Consider the following 27542-nt stretch of genomic DNA (forward strand, 5'->3'; position numbering starts at 1 on the left):
CTGGAGCCCAGCAGGGGCACAGAGGGCGTCCACTAACCACGACTTGATGCCTGATGGGCGGTGTTGGGCTTGTAGAATGAGTGGTGGAGGGATTTCCCATGTCTTCCCAGGGAACAGAAAGCCAAGAGGAACAGCCAGTGGGTGCCTACCCTGCCCAACAGCTCCCACCATCTGGATGCTGTGCCGTGCTCCACGACCATCAACAGGAACCGCATGGGCCGGGACAAGAAGAGAACCTTCCCTCTCTGGTGAGTGCGCCCTGCCCTCTCCACTGGTTCCGCCTCAGTCCATATCCTCCCCAGAAAAAGGCTCCGCTTTGACCGTGTGTTCCCCAAAATCTAGCCTGCTCCTCCATGAAATTGTTTTCCCTTGGCTTCCAGGACACCAGTCTCTGGCTTTCTCCGGCTCTGCCTTCGTTTCGTTGCTTGTCCTCATTTCCTTAGTACCTGGAGTAGAGTTCCTGGGGTTGCAATCCTTGGACCTTTTCTCATGGTTTCAGATGCCATCCACATGACTCCTGCTGTGTTAGTTTGGCTGCTGGAACAGATTGCAACAAACTGGATGGTTCAGCACAACACAAATTTATTCTCTCACAGTTTTGGAGGCCAGGAGTTTCACTGAGCCAAAATGAAGGTGTTGGCCGGGCCATCCTCCATCTGGATGCGCTGGGGGAGAATCTGTGCCTGCCTCTTCCGGCTCCTGGTGGCTGCTGGCATTCTTTGACTTGTGGCCACGTCATCAGTCTCTGTGGTCACATGGCCTTCTCTGTGTATTTGAAATCTCCCCTATCCCTCTCTTATAAGGACACTCATGATGTAATGTAGGGCCCACGCAGATAATCTCTCGAGATCCTTAACTTAGTCACATCTGCAGAGTACCCTCATGTAAGGGTACCTTTATTGCCATGCAAGCTAATGGTCACAAGTTCTGAGGATTAGGACATAGCTCTTTTGGGGGGGGGGGCATTTTTCAAGCTCCCACCCCCACATTCATCTCTGCAGCCCAGCCTTGTTCATACTAGTATCTATATGTCTCCCTCCTCTATCTCCCTTTCCTTCCCTCTTCTTTCCTCCCTCCTTTTTTTCCTCCCCATCTCTGTCAGAATGTCACTTTCTCACGGCTGCCTTCCCCCTTTAGAATGGCCACTCCTGCCCCTTGCCTTGTTTGTGTTTCCCAGAGCATTCGTGTCTGGCATGCAGTGTGCTTACATTTGCTTGTTTGTTATCCATGCCTCAAGCTATGAGAGCAATTCTCAGCCCTCTCTGTATTCCTCAGATGTCCTTAGGTTTGCCCTGCTTTCCAAAATCCCCCCGTCTCTTCCTTGTCTCCCTAAAATCCAGACATGACTATGTAAAGCCCTTGCTCAGAGTCCTCTTGGGGCTCCCTCAGAGCAGAGACTAGATTCCGCAGCCTGAGCTGGAGAATTGTTGGCACCTTGGTCCTGTAGCTTCTGAGCGTCCCCCGCACCACCCCCAATCTGATCTGCATCCCACCTTCAGTGCTCTGACTGCTGCTGCCCCAGGAGCGCTTCCTTTCACCCTGCCCCTCAGCCTTTGCTTAAGTATTTCCTCTTCTGGAAATGCCTTCCCCACAGCTTTCTGTGGAAGTCCTGCCTGCTTTAGGACTTACATCTCCCTCCCTTCGGAGTGCCCACATCAGCGGCTTCCTCTCCTCTTCCGTGTGTCCATGAAGTGTGCAGCACTGCCCCTGTGGCTCGCGACTCCTGCTGACTCAGTCCTTAGTTGTCAAGTCCCCGTAAGAAGTGGGCTTTCCCCCCGACCAGGTTTACAGTGACCAGTGGTACAGAGAGGGAGGTCCTGGGCGCTCTTTGATGACTTTGCTGCCACTTCACTTCCAGCTTTGATGACCATGACCCAGCAGTGATCCATGAGAATGCCTCCCAGCCTGAGGTGCTGGTCCCCATCCGGCTGGACATGGAGATCGATGGGCAGAAGCTGAGGGATGCCTTTACCTGGAACATGAATGGTACGTGGGGCTCTGCACAGCCCAGACCGTCCGCTGTGTGAGTATTCCCCTTTCCTGCCTGCTGCCCATCAGGTGGGTTCTGGATTTTGAACACAACATTCAGAGCATTGTGACATAGCTTAGGAAGACGTGGACTCTGGGTTCAAATCCTGCTTCTGCCACTGTTGTGGGCTGGGCAGATGAGCTTTGGGTTCCTTCTCCACCATGAGCATGGGGAGTTCAAGGGCCTGGCATGCAGGCTACCAGTCCACAGGGCTCATGGTGACCTTGATGCTGCTGCAGGTCCTCCACGCGTCTCCTCTGCAGCCGTGTCCACCCTGCCTTTTCAGACGCTGCGCGTGCATGCTCATGCCTCTGTCATCCACCTGGCTGGGAGGCCTGCTCTCACCCTCTGTTCTTCTCTCCATCCTCACTCTTTAAGTCCTGGGTCAGAACCCTACTCTTCCTGTTCTTTGCTGGCTCCCAAAGTCCAAATGTAACTTTCTGTGCAAACGTAGAACAGAAGAGAGGTTAGGAGGAGACGTCTGTTAGAGCATTTAGAGTCCTTACCACATCTGGGAAGGAGGATTACACATCTGTTTCTTTTGTTCTTTATTTTTTATTTTTTTGACTCAGACTTTTTACAACAGACATATTATTTATATTCAGACTAAAAAAGTGAATATTTAAATGAATAAAAGTTTAAAGTCACCAGGATCTCACCACCCTAATAGTTTGTTTTAGATTTTTCCTTCCAGTCACTTGCATATGCAAGCATACTTAAGACATAGTTGTAATATAGTGCCAAGAATAACTTTATTTTTCTTTACTTATCTGGTAAGTATCTTCCTGGTTTCTTAGGTCTTCCTAATTGGTGCAAAATTTTCTGTTGGGATGCCTTAGATTGCTAAAACTCCCCCTGCTATTAGATGTTTCCATGATAACATATTAGCTTACAACATTTTTCTCCCAGAGGGGATTTCCTCAGGGAGGAACATGTGTGGTTGTTGATACTCGATGGCCTTGAGATTTCTGGAAGGATTAGGCTACTTCCTTTGGTCATCCCCTGGCAATAGGCATGCCGGGCTGGAGTCCAAGGTGCCTCTGCCTAGCCCTGGGAACAAGGCCTGAGAGCTGAGATGCCTGTTTTCCAGGGCCCACAGGCTAGCTGGCGAGAGAGAGAATGTTGGCAAAGGGATGATGTGGCCAGGGGGAGATGTGGGTGAGGGGAGAAATCAGTGAGGAGTTCCAGGAGGTTGTAATGAGTGTAGATGGAGGCAGGTGCGGTGTACTGGTGCTGCCCCAGCACGGGGACGGGGTAGCTCACAGGTGACAGGCCACCACCAGTGCTGAGCTTCACCTGTCATACCATTCCCTGCTTATTCAGCTGGCCTGTGTTACACTTATTTGTTAATTCATCTCTCTCCCCCTCTGTTTCAACCCATTGAGGTCAGGGACTTTGTTTTTTATTGGTGTTTTTCTTATAGCATTTAACATAGAACCTGGCCAAACGTAGGATCTTTGTTCATATTGAAACAATGCATGTATTGTCTTGTTACTTTTCTTTCAACAACACATAGAAAGCTCCTGCTATTTCTTTATACCTTCACCCTGTTTCAGAAGGGATGTAAGGCAGTGTATATAAGGATGCTTGGTGTAAAAGAACAAAACAAATGAAAAAGGAGTGGTTAGGGAAAACTGGATAAAGGGGGAAATGAAACTAGGAGGTATACAATGAAGCCAACGCTCTGGTTCATACTTAACATTCAGTAGGATCCATTGCTAGAAGATGGGCATGACTCGGCCTTTTAGAACCAGGCAGGGCGAGACACGGTGATTGGTTCTGCAGTTCTCAGTGTGGTCAAGATTAGCAGCAGCCAGTGGCTCAGAAGAAGCAGAATCACACATAATCCTTAAATCTGAGAGAACCTCTTCCCACAGCCCTCATGAAGAGGACACAGGATAATGTAATGAAGACCAGCATCTGTCCGTGAACTCCATCATGGGTTTCTCCAGACTGTTCCTCATAGTTCTCATGTAACATACCATATCCCACTGAATGTAATTTAGTACAAACACTTGGAGGACTAAAATAGTGTTGTTCTGTGAACTCCTCTTTAGCCCAGAGTGGTATTTAGTGTGTCTAGGGCTATGATTCTTAACTGTTAGGAGACCACACCCCTGGCATGGTAGTTGAAAGACCATGTTCAGAATTACTGTTGATTTGCTGTTTTTTTTTTTTTTTTTTAAGTCATATTCACCTTACTGATTTAAATTTCAAATAACCTTAAAGGTGGACATGAGGGTATTTGTCACAAAGGGATGAAAAATGTGAAGCATGAAGGAAACATCATTCGGCCATCCTTTCTAACCAGGATTTGTCTCTGACAAGCCCTTGGTAGACGTCAGTTAGCAATGAGCTTGAGGTTATCCTCTCTGAGAAGGACTTGAAAGGGAGCTTATCTGAGTTACTGGTGAAATATGGCATCATCTACCTCAACATTCAGCCTTCTAGGGGAGTGTTAAAGTCCTCCAGAAAGGATGAGCAGCTGAAAGAGCACATGCCTGCATAGATGCCACCTTTGCCCCAAAGGGGGATGAGGGAATCCTAGGGCAGGGCCATGAGCTGCCTCAGGGAAAGGTATAGAACCTGTTCTTGCACACAGGCCAAGGGTCATCAGGGTTCTGAGGGTCTGCACCACAGGGTATGGCTATAAAAAGCAGTTTGTAGAGATTTGTTTCCATGTGATCACCTTGGATGCTTAAAAAAAAATCCCAAATGACAGATTCAAGAAGCTGAGCGAACCTCAACAGGATAAACCCAAAATACATGCCAAGGTACATCATAATTAAACTTCTGAAGACTAAACACAAAGAAAAAAGTCTTGAGAACAGACAGAGAAAAATGATATCTTATCTACAGGGAAAGATTTAGAATAGCAGCAGATTTCTCATCATAAACCATTGAGGCAAGAGGAAATGGCACAGTGTTTTTCAAGCAGTGGAAGAAAACAACTGCCAATTCAGAATCCTACACCCAGTGAAAATATCCTGTAGGAATGAAGGGGGAATCCTCAGATGAAGGAAAGCTATCGCCTACAGATCTAACCTAAAAGAATGGCTGAAAGAAGGGAAATGACAAAAGAAGAAACTTTGGAATATCAGGAAGAACATGATAAGCAAAAATACGGTATATCCAATAGGCTTCCCTTCTCTTTAGTTTTCTAAATTATGTTTGACAGTTGAAGCAAAAAGTATAACACTGTCTGATGTGGTTCTATATGTGTGTAAAGGAAATAATTTAAAGCAATTACATTATAAATGGGGGAGGGTAAAGGGACATAAAGAGAAGTAAGGTTACTTCACTTGAATTTGTAAAATGAAGAAACCAGTAGACTAAGTTATTATGTGGTAATGTAATAAATACATAGAGGACCACTTAGAAATGCTATACAAAGAGATATACTCAAAACAGTATAGATAAATCAAAATGTAATCCTAAAAAATGTTCAAGTAACCCACAGGAAGGCACGAAAAAGAAAACAGAAAACAAAAATAAAATGGCAGACTTAAGCCCTAGTAATATGTCAGTAATTACTGATTAACAAACAGATTGGCAGAGTGGTTTTAAAAAATGACCCAACGATGTGAGCTACAAGAAACTCATTCAAATATAATGATACAGGTAGGTAGGTTGAAAGTAAAAAGGTAGAAAAAGATGCATCTTGCAAACAAAGGGAAGCAGGAGTTGCTATATTAGTATCAGATAAAGCAGACTTAAGAGCAAAAACAACTACGAGAGTTAGAGAAACGCATTAAATAATGATAAAAGGGTCAATCCACCAAGAAGACATAGCATTTCTAAATGTGTATGCACTAAACAAGAGCTGGAAACTATGTGATGTGAAGCAAAAATTGATAGAACTAAAAAGAGAAATAGATAAATCCACAATTATATTGGAGACTTCAGCTTTTCTCTTTCAATAACTGGTAGAATAACTAGACAGATAATCAGCAAGATGATAGAAGGACCCAACAGCACTATCAACCACCAAAGTCTAATTGGCATTTGTAGAACACTCCACCCAACACAGCAGAATAAACATTCATTTTAAGTCTCTGGAACATACACCACATAAACCATACCATGGGTCATAAACCTCAATTCAGTTAAAAAATATACATGGACCTGAATAAAAATACAGCATCAAAATTTGTAAGATACAGCTAATATAGTGCGGACACGGTAATTTATAGCACCATTGCACATGTTAGAAAAGAAGAAAAGTCTTAATAATATAAGCTCCCACCTCAAGAACCAAGAAAATGAAATCAAAGCAAGCAGAAGGCAAGATATAATAAAGAGAAGAACAAAGATCAATGAAATTAAAAACAAAACAATAGAGAAAATTACTGAAACACAGCTGGTACTTTGAAAAGATTGGTAAAACGGACAAACCTCTAGCAAGACTGACCACAGAAGAGAGAAATACAAATTACCAAATTTAGGAATGAAATGGGCTATCACTACAGACCCTGCAGCTATCAAAAGGAAAGGAGTGCTGCAAATAATACTACACATAAAACTGTAAGGAACACCTACAATAAATCCTGTAGCTAACATTATGTTATGTTTAATAGTGAAAGTTTGATCACTTTCTCCCTAAGATCAGGGACAAGGCAAAGATGTCTACTTTTACCACTTTGGTCAACATAGTGCTAGAAGTACTAGCCAGTTCAATAAAGCAAAATGAAATAAAAGACATGTGGATCAGAAAGGAAGAAATAAAACTGTCCTTATGTGTAGATGACATGATTGTTTACATAGAAAATCCCAAGCAATCTACCAAAAAAAAAAAAAAAAAGCTAGAAGAACTGAATTGCAAGGTCGTAAGATACAAGATAAACATGGAAAAATCAGTTGTATTTCTGTATATTGTCAGTGAACATGTGGACACTCAAAAATACATTACCATTTATAATCACCCAACATACAAAGGAATACTTAGGTGTGTCTAACAAACATGTGTGGGACTTGAATGCCGAAAACTACAGAACACTGAGGAAGATAAAGACCTAAATAAGTGGACACACAGCCATGTTCATGGACTAGAAGATTCAAGATGTCAATTCTCCCGAAATTGATATACAAGTTTAATGAAATTCCTATGCAAATCCTAGCAAGAATTTTTGTAGATACAGATAAAACTATTCTAAAACTTACATGGAAACACACGGGACTTAAAGTAGCTAAAGCAATTTTGAAAAAAGAAGAAGAAAGTGGGAGGAATCAGTCTCCCTAGTCTCAAGCCTTACTATATAGCTGCAGTAATCAAGACTGCATAGGCATCTACAATGACCACAAACTAAAAAGGTTAATTTTGAAAAATGCTGGGGACAATGTCCTCATAGGGTGCTTGGCCCCCACACTTCAGCTTCCTGCTGCGATCTTCAGAATAAGCTACAGTTGCTTGCTACATGAGCTACTGAAGCTAGCCTGGCTGAGTGTCCAGGGTCTGTTAGGACAGCTGCTCTCTAGCCCTTCTGGGCTAGTGAGGTTGGTTGTCTGTTAAGCAGACCTGGTTCTTGATCATGGAATCATGTTGTGTGCTCATGAGGGCATTCATTCTTGGCTTTCTCTTGTCTGTGGCTCAGCCCAGAGTGGTGCATGGTCATTACGGCTTGGGTTACAGGAACAGGGCAGAACTGAGAGAAAACATTGGATCACACAGTACCTTGCTGTAGTCTGGCCAGTCATAGAGGGTTCCCGTGAGCTCACGCCTGGTGTGGTTACGTATCCAGATTCCGTACATTCCTCCATGTTTGTCACTTTGTTGAGTGTATGTGCTGTCTACAGTGAGAAACTGAGGGAAGGTCTGTAAACAGCCACAAGCAGCCTAATATTTCTGAAAGAAGGGAAATGACAAAAGAAACTTTGGAGCATCAGGAAGGAAGAACATGATTAAGCCAAAATATGGATAAATCCTATAGGCTGAGATTTTTCTACTGGTGAGGAAGTGGTGGACAGACATACCTCTGCTCATTTCTCCAATGGGACACTGGCCTCAAAGTGGTTTATCTGAAAGGAACCTGTGTTAGTCTGCTAGGGCTGCCATAACAAAGTTCCACACACTGGGAGCTTAAACAACAGAAATTTACTTCCTCTCAGTTCTGGAGGCTGGAAGTCCAAGATCAAGGTGTTGGCAGCATTGGTTTCCTCTGAGGCCTCTCTGTGTGGCAGGTGGATGGCCGTCTTCTCCCTGCGTCTTCGCGTGGGCTGCCCTGGTTGCCTAGGTCAAAGAGGAGAGGAGAGTGGATGCGCACAGCAGCTGAAGTGCCTTGGCTTCCCCTCCCCCAAACATCTCCTTGGTTAGAACTGGTTGAGCGGTGCGGTTCTATTCCCCGGGAGCTGGGAGAACCTGGTATAGGGGGACACTGAGGGCCTTGACCACCCCTAGGGGTGTGGAGGAGGAGGTGTGTGTGGAATGGTGGCCGGAAGGGGGATGTTCATCCTTTGTTTCCTCTCCCTGTCACGTCCGGGAGGGCCACCCTCAGTTCCCTGTCATCCTCATCTTCCTTCAGTAGGTTTGGCAGAGGAGGAAGGTGGGGGAGGTCAGGGCCAAGCACAGTGAGAGTAGGCCCTGTAATCAGTCAGCAGTCCCTCCCCTCTCTCCTGATTTCAGAGAAGCTCATGACCCCGGAGATGTTTTCGGAAATCCTCTGTGACGACCTGGATTTGAACCCACTGACATTCGTGCCAGCCATCGCCTCTGCCATCAGACAGCAGATCGAGTCCTATCCCACAGACAGCATCCTGGAGGACCAGTCAGACCAACGTGTCATTATTAAGGTAGGTAGCTCCTCTGTGTGCTGGGGCCTTCCTTGTCCTGGGGGGTCATGGGGCGCTAAGGGTACGTGGAGTCCTTGATGGAAGCCTGTCTTCGGGGTCCATGCTGTGGGACAGGTCTCCTGGAAAGCTGTCTTCCAGACAGCATGGGGCTCTGCTTACTGCCCCAGGAAGGGTGGGGCTGATTGCTCTGAGTAACATTGTGGGAGCATTCAAAGGACATGAAGCCAACTGATGGGCAGAGCGGGAAGCCCCCAGTAAGATGCTGCCATAGTCTTCCCATAGACTGGCCAGGCCAAACACACCCCGTACTGTCTCAGTAATTCGCTGCAGTCTTGGTCTTGCTGCCTTACCTGTCGTGTTACAGATGAAGAGGTGGGCATGTAGGAGGGGGAGGCCACCTGCTCCCAACTGCCCAGCTAAGAAATGGTAGAGCTGGGATTTGGGCCCAGGCCAGCCTGCTACAGAGCCTGCTTGGTGTGAAATGGTATCTCATTTGGTTTGGATTTGCATTTCCCTGTTGATTAGTAATAGTTGAATATCTCTTCGTGTGCTTATTGGTCATTTGTCTGTCTTCTTTAGAGAAATGTCTATACAAGTCCTTTGCCCATTTTTGAATCAGGAGTTTGTTCTTTTGTTGTTGGAATATCAGTCTATAGTTTTCCTTTCTTGTAGTGTCTGGCCTTGGTATTAGGGCACTGAATTATGAAGTGTTGCCTCCTCTTCAGTTTTTTGGCTGAATTTGAGGGTTGGTGTTAGTTTTTACTTAAATGTTTGGTACATTCACAAGTGAATCCATTAGGTCCAGGCCTTTGTCAGGAGGTTTTTGATGACTGATTCAGGCGCCTTGCTTAGTTAATTTCTTTTGAGAGAAATATGAATTTGTTTTTCTTAGCCTGTTTCAGTTTCACATTATGGCCAACGATCAGAAAAAGGGCATGATTGAGAAAGAAGGGGGGCGTCCTGGGAGAGAAATGGGGGAGTGTTGGGTACAGCCCTGGGAGCTTCCCCATGTGCAGCCTGGCACCCCTGGAGCATGGCCGTGAGGACACCACTCTGGGCTGCATCTTTGTCCTGTAACCTTGCTGAAGACACGGCCTTCTGGGCTTGGCCACACACAACCACAGAGTTCCAAGTGGCCAGGTCAGCCCCACACAGGGTCCTCCCAAGTGTGAGCAGCTGGCGTCCCTGACTATTTCACAGAACTCAGCGCCATGTGCTTTATTATTTTTTTTGGTTATCCCGACAAAAGGGCATACAGAAAGCCGTCACGCAGTTCACACTCTACCTGGGACTGCCCCCAGCTCCCTGACCAGAGGCTTTCTTGATAACTGCACAGCTGTCAGCCGTGGGACCTATCCAGGTCCTCTGACCCACCTATAATCCCTACCCGTAAATGACATCGGCTGCTAGGCTGCTGGGAGGCTGTCCCCAGCTTGTGTTTCCTGCCTGGCTCAGTGGCATGAGGGCTTGCCGCCCTGGGGTCAGACACAGCTGCCGGGAAGCCCGGCTGCAGTGGGACAGTGCTGTGTTTATCAGGCCAGAGGCCTATGGGCACTGTGTCGGGGACAGTATCCTGTCTGGTAGGTGAGGAAACAGAAGGTCACACCCAAGGTTTCCCATGTGTAACTGGGATTTCAAAAGTGCTGGGTGCTTCTATGAGGACGTTCTTCATCTGCCTCCTGGGACATTTGGTGGGAGACGGGAATCTTTGGAGCAGTGGCACCTGAGGCGCGTCTCCTTACAGAGCAGCGCCTTAGCTCGGAGCGGCCACGTACAGCCGTTCTCGGTGACGCTGGGACATAAGCCTAGGCCTGGCCTCCTGAACCAGGGCACCTGGCCTGCGTCAGCAGTGCTCGGTGCTGGGGCCTGGGGGCTCAGTGCTTCTGAGAGTCAAACCACCAGACTTTGCGGGCTTGGCTTGGCCCTTTCTAGGGAGTGAAAAGATATATAAGGTGATATAGGTGGAGGCTGGGGAGACAGGTGAGAACCTGGCAGCAGTGCTGTGTGCTTGTTCGGGGGTCCTGGCTCTGCCTTGTCTAGGAGCCCACCCGGAGGCCAGCCGTGCCACCACCAGCCGGCTCCCTCCAGCGGACGTCTCAGTGGCAGCCAGTGTCTGCTCCGCAAGCTTCCCAGATCCCTCTGGAAGCCGGAGCCCTTATGACAGCCTCAGGTCCTCTCTGCTGGGTTTCCTTTCCCCCTGGGAGCCACAGGCCTGCTGTCTTGGTTCATTTAGTTCTTCCTAAAATGGAAGATGTCAGGCAGTTCAAACTCTGGGAGGCTTTCCAGGGCCTCCTGGCTAACGTGGCCGACCCTACACCTTCTACCCCTCCCCTCTTTTTCCCCCTTAGCATTTCGCACCATCTGATAGACATTCATGTATTTGACTTAGGTCTGTCTCTCTCCCCCCACCCCCAGATGTCAACCCATGAAGCGAACTTTTTGTTTGTTTTACCCACCATTGCTTCTCCGGTGCCTCTCCTTGGTTGGCACACAATCGATATCATTTAATAAATGGCCAGTTAGTGGGGTATAGGCAACCCAGTCTGCATGGCACCGCCTGGTGGCCCAGAGGCCTAATGTCGCACCCAGGGCAGGGCTTGCCGGGTGTGCACTGGTGCGCTGGCTGGTCCTGTTTGATTCTGTTTGGTCCTGTCAGGTCCTGTTTGATGTGTTTCTGTGGGCTGCCTGCCGCTTCACGTTCTTTCCAGTCCTAATTCTGACACGGTTCACTGGGCTTTCAGGTCCTGGTAGGAGAAGGGGCAGCTCTTCTGATTTCATTCTGCAAACCTGAGGTGGCTGCCCGGTGTGGGCGTAGCATGGAGACAGGACAGGACTAGGGGTTCGGCTGCAGTGAGTGGAATGTGGCTCACAGGGCCCAGAGGTACAGGGCTTTGTGAACAGATTCAGGATGGGGTGGAGCCCCATGTTTCTCGAAGGCAGGGAGAAGTCTCTGTGCGGGCTGGGCGCTGAGCACCCGAGGACAGTCGGGTGAGTGGGCAGATGCATGTGGCCTGCTCACGTGGCACAGTACACTGGGCGGCAGTGAGGGACGCAGCCATGGAGGAAGTCTCGTGGGCATGACGCCCAGTGAACACAGCTGGACCCTGAAGAGTGCTTCCTGTGTGATTTGGTGATGTCCAGTTTCAGAGTAGGCACAGTTGTGTGTGGGGTGCTGGTCCCTGGGAGCAGGCATAGGTGGCAGGCATAGGTACAGGCTCTGTCTTAGTCTGGGTGCTGCAAACACAGGGCCTGGACCCTTTCCTGGCTGTAGGTTGCAAGTCAGCAGCGTGCTGCTGGGAGCCTGGTGGAAGAGCCGGCCATGGGCCTCTGCTCCTCTCCCAGGCTTTGCTGAACCTTACGGGCTGGTAACCGTGGGGTGTGCATCTGTGAGCACACTTAAGATGATTTCTGAGCAGTGCACGCTGTATAAAGGGACGGAGTAAGGGGTTAGCTGGTAGCTCAGAGGGCTCAGGGACCGTGTCTGATGAGTAACAGTTGAGCTGAGCCCTTCCTGACCAGTGTAGTTACGTCAAGATCAAGACCAGCAGGAATGAAGAGCAGAAAAGGCACTGACCAGGTCGGGGAGCAAGGGGACAGGAGTAGGGGTGAGGTGGGACTTGGGTGTCCTGGGGCCACTTCAGGGTCTTCCCTTGAGGCTGACTTTGCTAGGCCATGAGCCAGAATCCCTTGTGGCCACCCTAGTTGTTTGTGGGGTCAGCCCCGTTTTGCAGATGGTGATCTGCAGCCAGGACGAGGGCCAGCCCTGGTTCTCAGTGCGTAAGTTGCGGGCAGTGTCCATCCCAGCCTGGTGGCTCCGGAGCAGGCTGGCCCACCTCCTCCGGCCCCAGGGCTCTGACTGCTCTAACTTGAGTTATTTGGTTCTGGCCCCAGCTGAACATCCATGTGGGGAACATCTCCCTGGTGGACCAGTTCGAGTGGGACATGTCAGAGAAGGAGAACTCACCAGAGAAGTTTGCCCTGAAGCTGTGCTCGGAGCTGGGACTGGGTGGGGAGTTTGTCACTACCATCGCCTACAGCATTCGGGGACAGCTGAGCTGGCATCAGAAGACCTATGCCTTCAGGTAGGATCATGGATGGGTCCCTCCCTCATTCCTCTGCAAACCTGTTTCAGGGAGAAGGCTTCTCCCTGTGCGTGGTGATGTCTCTGGCACTTCCTGGAGCCTTGCAGTATGGTCTGGCCACGGGCAGCCTCACTGCTCCTGCCTCGTGTGGCCCCACAGCAGGGTTCCCCGCCTCCCGTCCCAGTGGGGCTGGATCTGAGGAGATGGTATATCTGCCCCCTGAGTCCTCCAGCCACCTTGCACTCCCCTGGGCCGCCCTGTGCCGCCAGCAGCCCCCCGCAGCCCTCTTCCCTCCTCTCTGCATTCTTGCTCAGACTGTGCCTCTGTCAGGGTGGCCCACCCCAGGGTTCTTCATCTGATGGACTTGGGTTCTGTCTCAAACGAGGACTGCTGCATACAGCCCTCTCTGGCTCGTGGCTGTCCGGAAGTCCAGCAACTGCATTTTACTGTCATATCATCTGCCATTGTTCAATCAAAGACCAGTTAGTGAGCTCCCATGGCCGGACCCCATACTGGGTGCCGTGGAAGACAAAGAGCTAAATTCAGGCTGCCTGCAAAGGTGGAATCGTAAACAGAACGTCCTGGTCCCAAGTCCTGTGTGAAGGGGTGGGGGCTGGACTGGGGGCCAGGGGCTGTTTGATAGACAGACGTGGCCTTCCTGTTTCTGGGAGCCCCACAGTGCGAAGCACGGGCTTCGCAGGAGGTAGACTTCAGCAAGTGTTAACTGAGCAGTGGCGCTCGGCCGCCTCAGGATTGTTCTGTCATATCCACCCTACCCCGAACTCCTCTTCCATGTTTGGATGTTGTGTGTGTGTGGGTGGGGGAGGTGCTAAGTATCCCTGCATCAAAACAGGATGTTAGGATTTATTCTGCTCATGAAACTGTCATCGTCCACATGTGGTGGTCATTACTTAGGGACTGAAGCTTAAAATGGTGCATGAGGAGCAAGTATGAAGGTCTTTTTGCAAAGGCAAACAATTAATGGGGCTCGTGAGTGTTTGTGTCTCAGCTAGTTCTCCCAGAATTCCCAAGAGACAGCTTTCTAATGGCTTGCTGTAAATCTGAGCAAGAGAGAAGGAATGACCATACACCCGCAGGGCTGGAGGTTCCAGGCCTGGAAAACCACTGAGCCCCTTGGGGGTCTGGCTCCCGGCATCCAGGCTGAGATGGCACATCTGTCACCGCCTGTACCCCTCCAGCAGTCCTGCCGTCCAGGTGGTCTTGCTTCACAGACGACCCCAGGCCCAGAGAGGGGAGGGAAGGTGGTATGTGGCCCACGTCTCCCACTTCCTGTGGAGGTCCTGTGCGAGCTGTGTCAGTATGTGTCTGCATGCTGCACTGGACCTAAGGCTGACGGCCCTGAAACCAGTCCGGGATGGCCGTGCTTCCTGGGGCCGACCCTGAGGTCCTGGGAGGCGGTCCCGTGTGCAGTTCTTGGGAGTGATATGGACACCAGGCCCCTCATCTCCCAGATGCCGACTGAGTCAGAACCCATGTCTGTCTGGCAGATGTAGGGGTCAGGGTGTCGAGCTGCTCTTCGCAGCAGGACCCTGAGGGTGTCGACACATGTGGCACCATCCCTCCTGCTCTGACCTCTAGGTGACCCAAGCTGTCTGCCCAAAGCCTTTGTCAAGCCTAGGGACATCTGCAATGTGCTGAGTAGCTCCAGAGCAGGCCCCCATTGGGAGCCCCTGGTGGTGGCAGGTCAGGACTTATGGATGGATGCCCCCCTTACCTCAGCAGCCAGTTAATGAATTCCAGTTGTGTGGAAAGGGAGTGTCACAGACCTCTGTCCTGCCGTGGTCTCTAGTGCTGAGTGTGTCGATTTCACATCCTTGGGATTGGAGGCAGGGCCACCCCACTGGGGACGAAGGGGAGTACACATCCCCTCTGCAGCAGCCCGGGCCAGCTAGGCAGGAGGGGTACAGCCTGTTTGGGGACCTGGGAGGCATCCCAAGAGCCTCTTTTGGCATCAGGATGACTGCTTGTGTTTTCTCAGCTGACCGGGCCTTGTGAGTGCTTCACGCTGGCCTGGCCTGTTGTGCAGTCTGTCTGGTCTGGGTAGGCAGATGCTCTGGGGAGAGCTGGCAAGGACAGGAAGGGGAACCTTGGGTCAGGGCTGGCTTGTCGCCCAGGGGACAGACTGTTAGTGGGCCAGAGGAGTCCTGTCCTCCCCCCTCGCCAACCAGTGCCTGGCTGTGGTGCCCTTCTCAGCGATGGCATTGAGTCATGTCCGTGATCGAGCAGGGCAAGCTGCTGGTCACAAGACGTGTGAGCAGGGGCAAAATGCCCACAGTTAGGGGAACCAGGGCAAAGAGCAGGCTGCTTCCCTTCAGCAAGTGGGATGGGCAGGCCTGACGTGGGTGAGCATGGGGCAAAGACATGTGGCAGACGGGTTGGGGGCCCTAAGCTTCTAGAGCACAGAGCTGAACCTGAGTGACATGTAGATGTCCTAGAGCCCGTGGAATGGGGACAAAGACAGTGAGTGACAGGAGAGGGAGAGGGCTCCACTGGGGCGTGGGGGGTGGGAGCTGGGTTGAGCAGAGCATGTGACGGTATCAGACATTCACCAAGACATGTGAGCCGCTACCTATGAGGAGAGTTGCATCCAGCAGACTTACTGGCACCTCCTCCAGGCGAGCCCTGTGTCCCAGGTTGGGGACACCGGAGAAACAGTGCCCTAACAGAGGAGACTTGTACGTGTGGTCACCAAAGGCACCAGAGGCTGCAGGCACAGGGAGGGAGGGAGCAGGTGGGAAGTGTGGAACCTGACGTAAAGTGGCCGGGGGGGTGGTGCTGGCCAGGAGGAAGCTGGGACAGGCAGAGTCAAGGGACCTGGCACCTGGGCCTGATGGGGGACAGAGAGGCAGTGTTAGTTGCACAACGTCAGGGTTGGGAGACACCAGGGTCCCTTAGGACTGGTTGACCAAGAGCCACTGAGGTTACTTCTGGAGCTCTGCCCACCTGCCCTGACAGCAAGGTTTGCTTGCTTATTTGTTTTATAATAGGTTTATTGAGGAATAATTCACATACCATACGATTCATCCGTCTAGTGTGTAAGATTCTGTTGTGTTTAGTATATTTGCAGAGTGTACAGCCATCACGGTCAGTTTTAGAACATTCTCATCACCCCAAAAGGAAGCCCCATACCCTTTAGCAGTCACCCTCTCATCCCCCTCTCCCCAAGTCTCCTGGCCTTGGGCAGCCACTAGTTTACTTTCTGTCTATACATTTGCCCATTCTGGACACTTAATATAAATAGAGTTATACAGTATATAGTCCCCTCTTATTCACAGGCAGTACTTTCCCCAGTAGCTGCCTGAAGCCACAGATAGTAACAAACCCTGTCTATACTATGTTTTTCCCTGTGCATACTCCTACATGCCTTTTCACTTAAAGGAAGCATTTAGGGCTTCTCTTTGGCGTATCCGAACTGCCAGCCAGCATCACTGTTGTTTTGAGACCACTGTTAAGTAAAATAAGGGTGATGTGAACACAAGCACTGGGATAACTGCGGCAGTTCATCTCATCACTAGGGTGACCACTAAGTGACAACGTGCTGGTAGCACATACAGCGTGGAGATGCTGGACGAGGATGAGTCACAGCCCGGACAGGACGGTGAGGGATAGCGCAAGATTTCATCACGCCACTCAGAATGCTATGCAATTGAAAACTTCTGAATTGTTATTTCTGGAATTTTCCATTTAATATTTTCAGACCATGGAATTTTCCGTTTAATATTTTCAGCCATGTTTGAAACTATGGAAAGCAAAACTGCATCAGGGGGAAACGACCGTGTGGTCTTGTGTGGCTGGCGCCTGAGCATGTGTTAAGGTTCATCTGTGTGGTAGCCTGTACCAGAACTTCGTTCCTTTTTGTGGCTGTGTAATAGTCCATCGTCTTAATAGACCACATTTTATTTATCCAGTCATCTGTGATGGACATTTGGGTTGTTTCCACTTTTTGGCTAAGAATAGTGCTGCTATGGATCATTCATGTACAAGTTTTTGTTTGAACACCTATTTTCCTTTCTCTTGGGTGTGTACTACCGTGTTCCCCTGAAAATAAGACCGGGTCTTATATTCATTTTTGCTCCAAAAGACGCATTAGGACTTATGTTCAGGGGATGTCATCCTGAAAAATCATGCTAGGGCTTGTTTTCCGGTTAGGTCTTATTTTCAGGGAAACAAGGTAGGAGTGGAATTGCTGGGTCATGTGGTAACTGTGTAGCATTTTGAGGAACTGCCAGGCTGCTTTCCAAAGTAGTTGCAGCATTTTATTTTCCCACCAGCAGTGGAAAGTTTCCATTTTTTCCACTGCCTCACCAGCATTTATTTATCTGACTTTGATTCTAGCCATCCTAGTGGGGATGAAGTGGCATCTCGCTGTGGTTATTTGTGTTGCCCTAATGACTAATGGTGTTGAGCATCTTTTCATGTGCTATTGGCCATCTATATCTTTGGAAAATGGCTAGTAATTAAATCCTTTGTCTGTTGTTTGATTACACACAAACATACACACGTTTGAAGAGTTCTTTATAAGAGTTCTTTATATATTCTAGATACAAGTCCCTTACCAGATACATGATTTGCAAATATCTTTTTCTCATTTTGTGATTTGTCTGTTCACTTTTGTGACAGTGCCCTTTGAAGGACAAAATTTTTAAATTTCAATGAAATCCAATTTATCTGTTTTTCTTTGTATTGCTTATGTTTTTGTGTCTTACCTAACAGACCATTGCCTAAGCCAAGGTCTTCTTGTCCCAGCACCATTTGTTGGAAAGACTGCTCTTTCCTCATTGAACGGACTTGGCACCGTTGTCAAAAGTCAGTTGATCTTGAATAGGTCGGTGATGTCAAGTGTTGCCGGCTCCTCCTCCCAGTTGAGTGGCTGTGGGCAGGTTGTTTTCCTCAGTCTCTGTTCTCTCGTTTAGACAGTGGTGATGGTAGTGCTGCTCAGATGGTCTGTTGTATCATGTGAGGTCATTCAAAGTGAGATCACACTGACGAGAAACCCAGGATGCTCCAGAAGCTTCTGCCCCAGTTCCTCTGTCCCCTCAGACACTGCCCTCCCCTCCTGGACACTGGGGGTGGGAGGCGCCTTGAGGCCTGTGAATCAGAATCCCCTTGAAGGGGTGGGGCGTAGGGTAGCACCCCCCAAACCGGAGTCAGCCTGCTGGCTCCAGGCCCATTCTTGGTTAGAGCCGTTCTTATTTTAGAACAGACCCACTGGAGTGGAATCTTCCCAGAGCCAGGGGGAGGTAAACAAAGGGGCCTCCAGGACCCACTCACCAGCTCTTGTTTAAATTAAAAGGAAAACATGTTTTCTTCCCCTCGGCGTGGGCTTGGCGCCTTTCATGTCTGCCCTCCTAAAGAAGGCGGTTGGGAGCCCTTGAGGTGAAGAATGATGTTTGGGTCTGTGGCTGGGTGGTTCCTGGATTGTCAAACCACTGCACTGGCTGGAGAACAGCTGTCAAGTTGCTTAGGAGGGGTCGGCCCCAGGGTACCACAGGGTGGGGGACTGCGCTGCTCAGTCACTGGCTTCTGAGTCACCAGCATGAGCTCAGGCTTCTGGGCCTTGTTTGCGTGGACCCCATGGGCCAAGCTTCAGCAACAAGAGGTGAGCCCCATGTCTGCAGGGGAGCCAGGGACAGCTGTGAGCTGTGTCCTGTGTGTTCATGGTGGCTGAGTCCCCAGGCCAGGAGAGCAGTACAGGGAGGCCAGAACCGACCCTTGGCTGCCCCACACAATGTGGTGTCATGAGGAACGGGGGCTCTGTAGTCAGGCTTGGGTGGATGCTCCTCTCTAGCCAACCACTCAAGTGACCATGGGTACAGGTGTCAGGGAAGCTGTGTGAGGAGACCCCTGGCCTCTGGGAAGCTCCCTTGATAGATATGTGCTGGCTGCTTTAGTAATAGTAATCCTCTGAAAATCCCTCAGGACGATAACATTGTTCCTATTTTCCAGATGAGGTGTCAAAACCAAGGCCCCCATCCTCTTAGATTCCATCAACGTCCGCAAGGTGCCGGCCTGGGCCCTGCCTGCCCTCACTCCTCTCAGAGCTGATGGTGCTTTGCAGGGCTCCAGATTGCAGTGGGCCAGCTGTAAGAAAGCAGGGCAGGCCTTCCGTGGGGCTGAGCCTCGGGAGAGAGGTGCAGCTGCCCAGCTGGAGGGGAGAGAAAAGGGCCTGGACAAGCTAGAGTGGTGACACTGGGAAGGCGTGGGAGAGGATCACAGTTAGGGCCACGCTCTAAGGCTTGTCTGCCCTGAAGGTGAGAGGCACACAGGCCCTCCTGGCATTTGTGGCCTCGGTGCCTCTTCCGGCTCCTGTGCCACAGACTTGGGAACCAAGGCCCGGAGAGCTGTCAGCTCAGCCTCCCACTCCCTCCCCCGCTGCTCCTGCCCGCTCCCCACCTCCACCCCCACCCCTGTGACTTCATAACCTTTGCCCAGGCTGACCCCTCCCCTCCACACTGTATCCTCTTGTCAAGAGGATGGGCAGGTGGCCCTTGGGGTGAGGGACTCCATGGTAGAGCGGTCAGGAGACGTGTTCGGGTCTCAGCTCTCTGCCCTAAACAAATAGTGCAGCCTCTCTGGGGCTTATTTCAGCCCTGGTGAAGTGGGCAGAGCGCAAGTGTGTGGAACATTCAGGAGCAGGCCGGCCCAGCCTCCTGCAATGAGGGAGTGTCCAGGACTCTTGGGTGGCCCCCTCCTTTGCTCTCCTTTTACACTCTGTCTCCTCAATCAGGGGGTCCTGGCTCTGGACACTGAGTGGGGCAGACAGCCCTCCCCTTCCTCCCAGCCTCAGCGATAATGGCTGGGCCAGCCACTGCTCTGTCATGGGAACCACCTCCACAGCGAACGTCCCTCTTCAGTCTCACAGACCCAGAGACGCTGAGGTGGCAGCAAAGGGCTTGTTGCTTTGAAGAGCAGTTCAGGGTAATGGGGGGCAGCCCTTCTGTAGCCAGAGGAGGTCGCAGTGTCTCCAGGCATCTCTGCCTTGAGGCTCAGGTGACAGTAGCATCTCCTGCTACCTGTCAGGAGTGTTGCTCTGAGGAGCTGGGCATGGAAATGGGCTCCGTGGGGAGGAGCTGGAGAAGGAAACAGCAAAGGCCCAGGCTTTCCCGCCGTGCAGGGCTCCAGCGTTCCCTTTGCTGGCGGGCAAGGGGCAGACTGATTTCTGGGGCCTTTCTAGCTGCTGCTCTGAACTAGCACTTTCTCCTCTTCCCCACCCCAGTGAGAACCCCCTGCCCACGGTGGAGATTGCCATCCGGAACACAGGCGATGCTGACCAGTGGTGCCCACTGCTGGAGACCCTGACAGATGCTGAGATGGAAAAGAAGATCCGTGACCAGGACAGGAACACAAGGTACCCCACCCCCACCCCACCACCTCACTGGTCCCTGCAGCTGGTTCCCCCACTGGCCCTGTCCCCCAGGAATGTACGGAACCATCGCCTTAACCCAGTGACCCGGTTTTCGGGATGGGACCTAGGCGGCCAGAGGCAGGCCCGAGGGTGATGAGCCCCAATCTGGCTCTCACGGTGCAGGTTTCAAACCCTGCAGGGAGCAAAAGTAAATCCTCATGTTGGGTCTGACTACAGCCCAGATTCAGGTTTCAGGACCCCTGGAGAGGTGGGCAGGGCCTGAGCAGACAGGTGAGAGGGCAGCTTCAGGGCCCCAAACAGCACACAGGTCGAGGTTGGGGGAAGAGAAGGGTTGGGGATCCCACCTGCTGTCCTTTCTCTGTCTCCACTCCCCTGGCTGCCCTGGAGAGCCCCAAGGGATGGCAGCTGCCCAGTGCTGGGAGCTGGCCCTGGGTCACCACCCTCTCCCCTCCTGCAGGCGTATGAGGCGTCTCGCCAACACTGCCCCGGCCTGGTAACCAGCCCATCAACGCTTGGCTCCCACAGAGCGTTCAGAAGACCGGCCTGCCTCTCCTTCATCTTCTGGCAAGGAGGGAGGCAAGGGGGCAGCTCAGGGCCCTCCTGAGGAGCACGGGCAGGGAGGCCTTCCAGGTCGCCCTCCCCGGGCACACATTCCACTTGCTGAGCCCCAGGCAGCCCCCATCACCCCAGTGTCTGGTCAGGAAGAGGCCTTGTTTTGGATTGCGTTTTGTTTTTGTATAGGAGCCCCAGATAGGGCAAGCAACACTTTTTAAATAAAAGGCAAACAGGTCATGTTCCATTTCTTCAAAGCGGTAGCATAAAAATAAGAATGGAGGAGAGCAGGGAGTGGGGCCCGCTGGGGGTGGTGTGTGACCAATGCTGGTGGGCCAGGCCTCACTCCGCTCTGCCTCAGATCCCCAGGTGAGCAAGTGGGTGTTGACTGGGCCCCAGGGTTCCCCCCTCAGCCACCGCGGCCCCTGCAAGGCCTGAGTCAGAGTGTAATCTTTGCTTTTCCTCAGGCCTTGCAGTTTCCCCACCACCACCCATGCTCAGATGTCCTTGCAGAGTGGGAGAAATGACAAGTGTGGTCATGAGGCTCAGAGGGCGGGGGCCCACTTGTCTTTTATGGCAGCCCCACCCTGCCCCCTTTGCTTGGCCTTGTGAAGCAGCCAAAGGCTCCCCCGCTCCAGAGTCCCTTGCAAATGCCCCATCCAGTGCAGACACTGCAGAGTGTCATCAGCCTGGTGACCAGCCAGTCCAGCGCACGCCATAGGTAGACTGGAGTCCATCTCCACCCCTGGCTGGTGCCATGGCCCGGGCCACCACCTCCCTTCCGTGCTGGCTGTGAGGGAGAACTCTGGAGCAGCGTGCCTGGCCCTGTGCTGGCTTGGCGTGGGGTTATGTGTAGAGGAGGCGGCACAGCCTGGGGCATCTCCCCAGCTCTGCCTCTGATGAGCATGTTATACCCTCGGCATCCTCACCTCATCTGTTAATGTGGAAGTGTCCCCACTCTACAGAAGGGACATGGGATCCATAAGTGTAAGCACTGCTTGGTGAACTGGCACACAGCCACGCTTACTGATGATAATGGGCCCTGGGCTGGTGCCACCTTCCGGTTCTGGCAGACACTTCCCCAGCTATGGCAGAGGCTGAGGATCGGGATTGCTCTGCTCCCTGGGAACATGGCTGGGGCCCTGTGGCACCTGGCTTCCTAGCCCGAGTAGGGATTAGGGTTCTCAGTTGCCAGGATGTAGGGTGAGATGGACCTTGCCATCCGGGCTCCTGTAAGCACATCATGGGACAGCTCCCAGGGGTTTTGTACTCAGGCTCCTACCTTTCATCCAGGAGTGGAACTTGCTGGAGCAAGAGGCCAGCTGGGCTTCACCTGTAGGCTCTGACAAAGAAGATTCTAGGCCCAGGCCCTGCTGGCCTTGGAAACAAGTGGGCTCTGTTAACAAGGTGTTTTCTTGGTCTGTGGGGTAAGACACAGCCCTGGGCCTCCACACCAGGGATGGAACGAACCCTGCGTGCCCCAACCCTGCTGAGCAGGCCAACCCACCTAGCTGGGCGAGGCCTGGGGCAGGGCTGGTGCTCCAGGCCCGGGGCTGGGCCCTCACCGCTAGCCCACACTCTGCAGGGCCAGGGGCTGCTCCACAGGTTTCGCTGCAAAATGAAGGTCAACTCTGACAATTATTTTGTCATCCATGAACATGACAACCCCTGTGCTATTGATCATCTAGGGATAAACCAGACTGGTCTAGAGCAACAAGGAAAGCTGGCCAGGTTGTCTGATGCCCACTTTACAGAAGAGAAACGTGAGCTGCAGGGTCGGATAAGGCTCCCATGGTCCTCAGCTAAAGAAGGTAGGGACAGGATTTCCCAGAGGTGTCAGCCTCAGCCAGTGCAGGACTCTGCTAAGGTGAAAACTTCTCAAGAATTTGGGGTCACAGAAAGGGCAGAGGACCAAGTCCTAGCTCTCCTCTGCACCTGACCCCATGGGGCCTTGGTCTGTTAGTTTGCTCAGCTGGAAAATGGGGCAGAGGTCTACTTGTTGGTTGCTGGTGAGGCACAGGAGGGGCTGAGTGGGGCATCAGCCTGAGGGCACCACAGGCAGGGCCCCCCCCAGTCCAGACTCAGCACAACAGGGACAGCCTGCTGCTAACCCCCTCCCTGACTGGCAGGGAGCAGAGGCCCAACACAGGTGATGTATTTCCCTAAGGCTCCATTGAGGCATTCGAAGGGCTGGGTCGAGAACCCGTGTCTGCCATTTATGAGCTCAGAGCTCTGCTGGGCAACTGGGCAGGTTCTTGACCCTCTCCGGGCCTCCCATCCTACCAACTTACTAGTGGTCTGACAGGGCAGTCCAGGCTTGCTGGGAGTAGAGCTGCACCCTGGGCCAGCCCCACCCGCATGGCAGAGGGTGGATAGGGTGGCCCAGGCTTGGTGGCTCTAGTTCAAGGCCAGCAGCACCTGCCCAGCATGGAAGGCTGTGGCCGGACGAGGCAGGGGGAGCCAATGCTGTGGGCAAAGAGGCTGCGAGTCATTTATTTATTCAGGTGGGCCCTGGGCACGGGCCCAGCCTCCAGGACAGGTTGCTTTGCTGCAAGCAGGCGTTAGGGGTGGGATGGAGGCTTGCCAGATGCCAGGGAAACACGCTTCTGGAGCTGGCCCTGGCCTTGGATGGGGTCACTGCTGCAGGGGTCCTGGCTGTTCCTCAGGAAGGGGCAGGTAATTGGTGTCCTCTTCTGGGGCATCCAGTAGCAGCTTCCTATGGGGAGGGACCCATGCTGAGCGGAAGCCAGCATGGTTCCCCCAGGCAGTTGGGAGCCATCTGAGGGCAAATGGGGACAGGGTTGTTATCTCCAGCACTCACAGGAAGTTAGGGGTCAGCAGCAGCCTCTTGCCTCCAGGCTGGTTGGGAAAGACATCCTCCAGGAAGTAGTAGATGTGGCCCACAGCGATCCCTGTGGGAGAGCTGCAGACTGCTGAGGCCACCCTCCCGCCACAGCCCAGGGCCACTACGGCCTGTTCCAGGCCCCCACGCACAACCCTGGAGGCCCAGCCAGGCCCAGAGAAACCTCAGGTCTCAGAGCATGAGTGCCCAGTGACTGCCAGCCCAGGAAAGGGCTGGGGTTGGCCCTGAAGGACAGTCTCATAGGACCCAGAAGTGGGCAGGACCTGTCAAGGGGAGGGCCTGAGAACATCGGAGGAGTGGGAGCCATGGCTGGAACACTGACCCACTCATCCCCTCCCTGGTCAGCACCCACACAAGCATCAGCAAGTGAGACATGAAGATGTGAAACTTGTAGGCCAGCTGGCTTTGTACAAGGGGCTGTAAGAACAGATGCTGGGAGGGCAGGAAGAGGGATTGGGCAGGGGGTTGTGGGGGGGGGAGTAGATGAGCTGTTCAGTGCAGGTGGGAGGGAGGGAGGGAAGGCTTGGGTAAAGCAGCCAGCCTGGGGTGGCCTTCCCACAGACCAAGTACCAGACAGCCTACGTAGAGCAGGCTGGATGGACAGGCAGGCTCACCCAGCAGGTCCACAAGGATCGAGTTGCCCAGCAGCATTGAGAAGCCCATGAGTGCCCAGGGCAGGAATGGCGCCTGGAAGGTGAGGAGGCCAAAGAAGTTCACCCTCATCTGAGGGCTGCGGCGGCTCCATATGTACACCAGCATGGCTGTGAGGGCCTGGCCCAGGAAGAACAGGCTGCCCAGGAGCCCCAGCAGCTGGGCCAGAGTCAAGGTGCTGGGAGGCCCTCCCCTGGTGCAGGCTTCAGCCCCAGGCTCCTCTGACCTAAACTTACCCTGCAGTCCCCTCACTGGTTTCTCTTCCTGTGTCCTTCCCCCATCAAGGTGTGCCCTTCCCAATCTAAGGCCACGATGTGGCCTTCAGGCCCACGTGAAGACTCTGCCCTGCCTCTCCACCTCACCTGGCCTCCCAGCACTGCCCGCCCTTGCCCCCGTTTCTCCCGCTGCTGGCATTAAGGGCTCAGCCCCCAGGCACCCCAGCTGGCTCTCCTGTGCATCATCCTGTGGTACTTTTTGTACAGCCCTGAAGATCTAGACCTGGCGCCTGGAGCTGAGCACATAATGAATGCTCAATACGTCCTAAGCTTCAGTGAACGACCCCGTCCCTCCCAGGCCTGGGCGCCCATGTGGGGCCTAGGGCCAACAGGTGCTGGACCAACAGGCGCTGCGGCCTGAAGTTCTGAAGTCCGGGAAGGATACGGTCATAAGGATGCCCCCGAAGAGAAACATGAAAACAAAGTCCGCCGTGCGGCCGCGGAAGGAGCCCTCCTCTAGCATGCGGCAATAGCGGAACCTGAGACATCAGTATAGGAAGTGCCACTGGGCGGGGCCTCAGTTTACCAGCACCCGGCCGCCTCAGCCCGCGGGGCCGCCCCATCCCCGCCTGGGTCCACGGGGCGCAGGATACACGAAGAGCATGTTGAAGAAGAAGCTGAATCCCAGGGGCCCGAAGAAGAGGAAGTTGGTGACGAGCCTCCAGACCTGTGAGGGAAGGGCAGTCAGGCGTGCGGGCGGGCGGGGCAGGGACGTCAGGTGCAAGGGTGGGGCGGCCTCACCTGCAACTTCCGGAACACGAGGTGCGGGTTGAAGTAGAGCTGGAAGGGGCTGAGGAGCTCCAGTTGCTGCGGAACCAGGGACACATCAGGGGCTGCCCCCATCCAACCGTAACCATGGCGACCCTCCCTCCGGCCTGTAACTATGGTGACGCCCCACCCGCCCGGTCGACTCACCACAGCAGCGGTGGTGAGGACGCAGGCCGCGGTGTAAGCCCGCGTCACCACCGGCACCTGCAGAAACTCGGCCGCTAGCCCCTGCCACGCCATTGAACCTTCTCAGGCACGCGTGTCCGAAACTCCTGCGCGCTTTTTAACGCACCTCCAAGCCCCGCCTTCAGCCAATCCACGTCGGAGATGAAGTGAGCCCAGGCTCAGGGGCGGGGCCTTGGTCCAGGTAACCAGTACGAAGTAGAAGCGGGAAGCCGGGGGTGGGTCGGAGACGTGGGCGGGTCGAGACTCGGGGCCAATGAGCAGCCCCCACGGTTGAGCACGTGGCGGTTGTTGTGATGGCTGTAGTGGCGGCGCGGGAGACTGTGCAGCCAATGAACTGGTCGCTTCGCGACAAGGTACAGAGGACCAACGGCGAGTACCCACGGGGCCACTACAGGGGCAGGGCTAAGATTAGTGGTGAGTGTAGAAAAGACAAGATCCAGGCACAGCGAGACGAAGGGGCGGGGCATGAGACGTGAGCGGGGCGGAACTCAGAGGGCCGGGGCGGGGCCGTGCTTTTCTGTGGGTCCACATAGAGCTGGCCTGCGATCTGGGCCCGTCCTCCTCCCTTCTGAGAACCAGAGACAGTGCCACCTCACCTACAACAAAGGAGGCGCTCAGCAGCATGTCCAAATCCCCCTGCACGTCCAAGGCCCCACTGGAACATGTCAGCTCCTGTGGGGAGTCTTCCTGGTGGCCCACTGGAGGAGGGGCTGGGCTGACGACTTGCAGACCCCGTGGGACACAAGGGTGCTGAGGTGGGCCAGAGCAAGTGGATGGGCTGGAGAGGGCCTCATAACTTTGGTGGGAAAAAGAAACTCCATTAATTCATTCTAATGAAGAAACTCAGCCGTTTATTGAGTACTGACTGTGTGCTGGGTACTGTTCAGGATGCTGTGTATTCAGCACTCAATAAAAGACACTCCCTTTTGGTGTAGCCGAGGAGACAAGCAGTCATAGGTCTGTGCTAATATGAGAGCTAGTGTTCACGGAACAGTGCGCTGACAGAAATAACACCTAAGTGGGGGGATGGAGGGTCAGGTAATGGGCTCCATGCTAGGATGGGGTGATCTGGAAAGGATCCTTGAAGCGGTGATACTACTTGGTTGTCAATTCTAAAAGATCCCTGTGGGTGCTGTGAGGACAGTAGACTGCCAGAGGAATCAGTGAGCAGGGGTAGGCTGCAAGGGACATTGGTGGCTTGGGCAGAGTGGATTCTGAAGGGCAAAGAGGTGTGGGAGGTGGCTTTGCTGGCAGACTGGACAGAGCTGTTGGAGAGGCATCAAGGGGACTTGGAGGTCTGAAACACAGGATTGATGGAAGGCAGTGGCCTTTTCTGAGATGGAGAATGCTTGGGGAAAAGGCAGGCAGGTGGAGAGTCCTGTTGTGGTCTCATTAAGTTTGGGGTATCTGCAACATCCTCCTGGAAAAATCCAGGTGTGGTTTTGCAGGGAGAGGTCAGGCAAGTGATCTAAATGTGGGTGTCAGTCATTGATCAATGTCATTTGGCCTTGGACCTTTGTGAGATATCCAAGGGGCAAGGCTAGACTTAAAAGAGGCCAGGCCTGGGGAGCTCAACCTTATTAATCAAGAGAGAAGGCAGACCCAGCCAGGGGAGGCTGGAAGTGGGCAGGAGCTGAGCCAGGAGAGGGCTTCAGGAGCAAGGCAGTGAAAAGTCCCAGTAGACATGGCCTGGGAAGGGACTGTGGGATGCAACCATGCCAGGGTTCCTGGTGGCCAGGATAATAGCAGACATGAGGTAGAGGAAGGTGCCCAGGTGGACGTGTCTTCACCAGTATGGGAGCTCAGCCATGGATGTACGTGTGAAAGATGGGGGGAGGGGTGCTCAGGACAGGGTCCTGAGGTCCCCCGGGAGACTGGAATGGGGAGAACCAGCCGAGAAAGTTACCTGAGGTAGATCCCAATAGAATGAGGGACCCAGAGGGGAGAGGAAGTAGAGTCTGGG

General features: G+C 52.7%; 3 protein-coding genes and 1 long non-coding RNA gene across 8 annotated transcripts in view; 2 read left to right on the forward strand and 2 right to left on the reverse strand.

Annotated features, from left to right (window-relative positions):
• Nucleotides 1-21074, forward strand: part of SMARCB1 (SWI/SNF related BAF chromatin remodeling complex subunit B1) — a 29829-nt gene extending 8755 nt beyond the window's left edge. For both annotated transcript variants that reach the window (XM_019757721.3, XM_019757720.3), the window contains exons 4-9: nt 111-248; nt 1859-1986; nt 8649-8815; nt 12707-12897; nt 20135-20266; nt 20742-21074. In XM_019757721.3, coding sequence (XP_019613280.1) covers nt 111-248; nt 1859-1986; nt 8649-8815; nt 12707-12897; nt 20135-20266; nt 20742-20781 — 796 coding nt within the window. In that variant the 3' untranslated portion in view covers nt 20782-21074. The remainder of the gene's footprint in view (nt 1-110; nt 249-1858; nt 1987-8648; nt 8816-12706; nt 12898-20134; nt 20267-20741) is intronic.
• On the reverse strand, nt 2345-8440 carry LOC141569232 (uncharacterized). The gene is made up of 3 exons (XR_012492719.2): nt 8000-8440; nt 7701-7871; nt 2345-2469 (listed from the first exon to the last, which is right to left on the reverse strand). It is a non-coding gene; the product is annotated as an uncharacterized LOC141569232 (long non-coding RNA).
• Nucleotides 21075-23303: 2229 nt separating the features above from the next.
• DERL3 (derlin 3) lies at nt 23304-25680 on the reverse strand. Of its 2 annotated transcripts, none has more exons than XM_019710129.3 (7): nt 25541-25680; nt 25367-25432; nt 25219-25292; nt 25011-25104; nt 24314-24509; nt 23658-23748; nt 23304-23552 (listed from the first exon to the last, which is right to left on the reverse strand). In XM_019710129.3, the coding sequence occupies exons 1-7, from the start codon at nt 25631-25633 to the stop codon at nt 23471-23473; spliced, it is 696 nt and encodes a 231-aa protein (XP_019565688.2). In that variant the 5' UTR covers nt 25634-25680; the 3' UTR covers nt 23304-23470. The 2 variants fall into 2 exon arrangements, with proteins under 2 accessions (XP_019565688.2, XP_074177713.2); XM_074321612.2 differs by having other exon boundaries at nt 24314-24543.
• Nucleotides 25681-26074: 394 nt separating this feature from the next.
• Nucleotides 26075-27542, forward strand: part of SLC2A11 (solute carrier family 2 member 11) — a 29614-nt gene continuing 28146 nt past the window's right edge. Inside the window, exon 1 of one of the 3 annotated variants that reach the window (XM_074321607.2) lies at nt 26075-26334. The gene's annotated coding sequence lies outside the window, so the exon portion shown is untranslated. The remainder of the gene's footprint in view (nt 26335-27542) is intronic. The other 2 variants (XM_074321603.2, XM_019757713.3) reach the window with 2 other exon arrangements.

This window comes from Rhinolophus sinicus, chromosome 9 (assembly GCF_057876585.1).
Source record: "Rhinolophus sinicus isolate RSI-liver-muscle chromosome 9, RSI-T2T, whole genome shotgun sequence".
Lineage (NCBI taxonomy): Eukaryota > Metazoa > Chordata > Mammalia > Chiroptera > Rhinolophidae > Rhinolophus > Rhinolophus sinicus.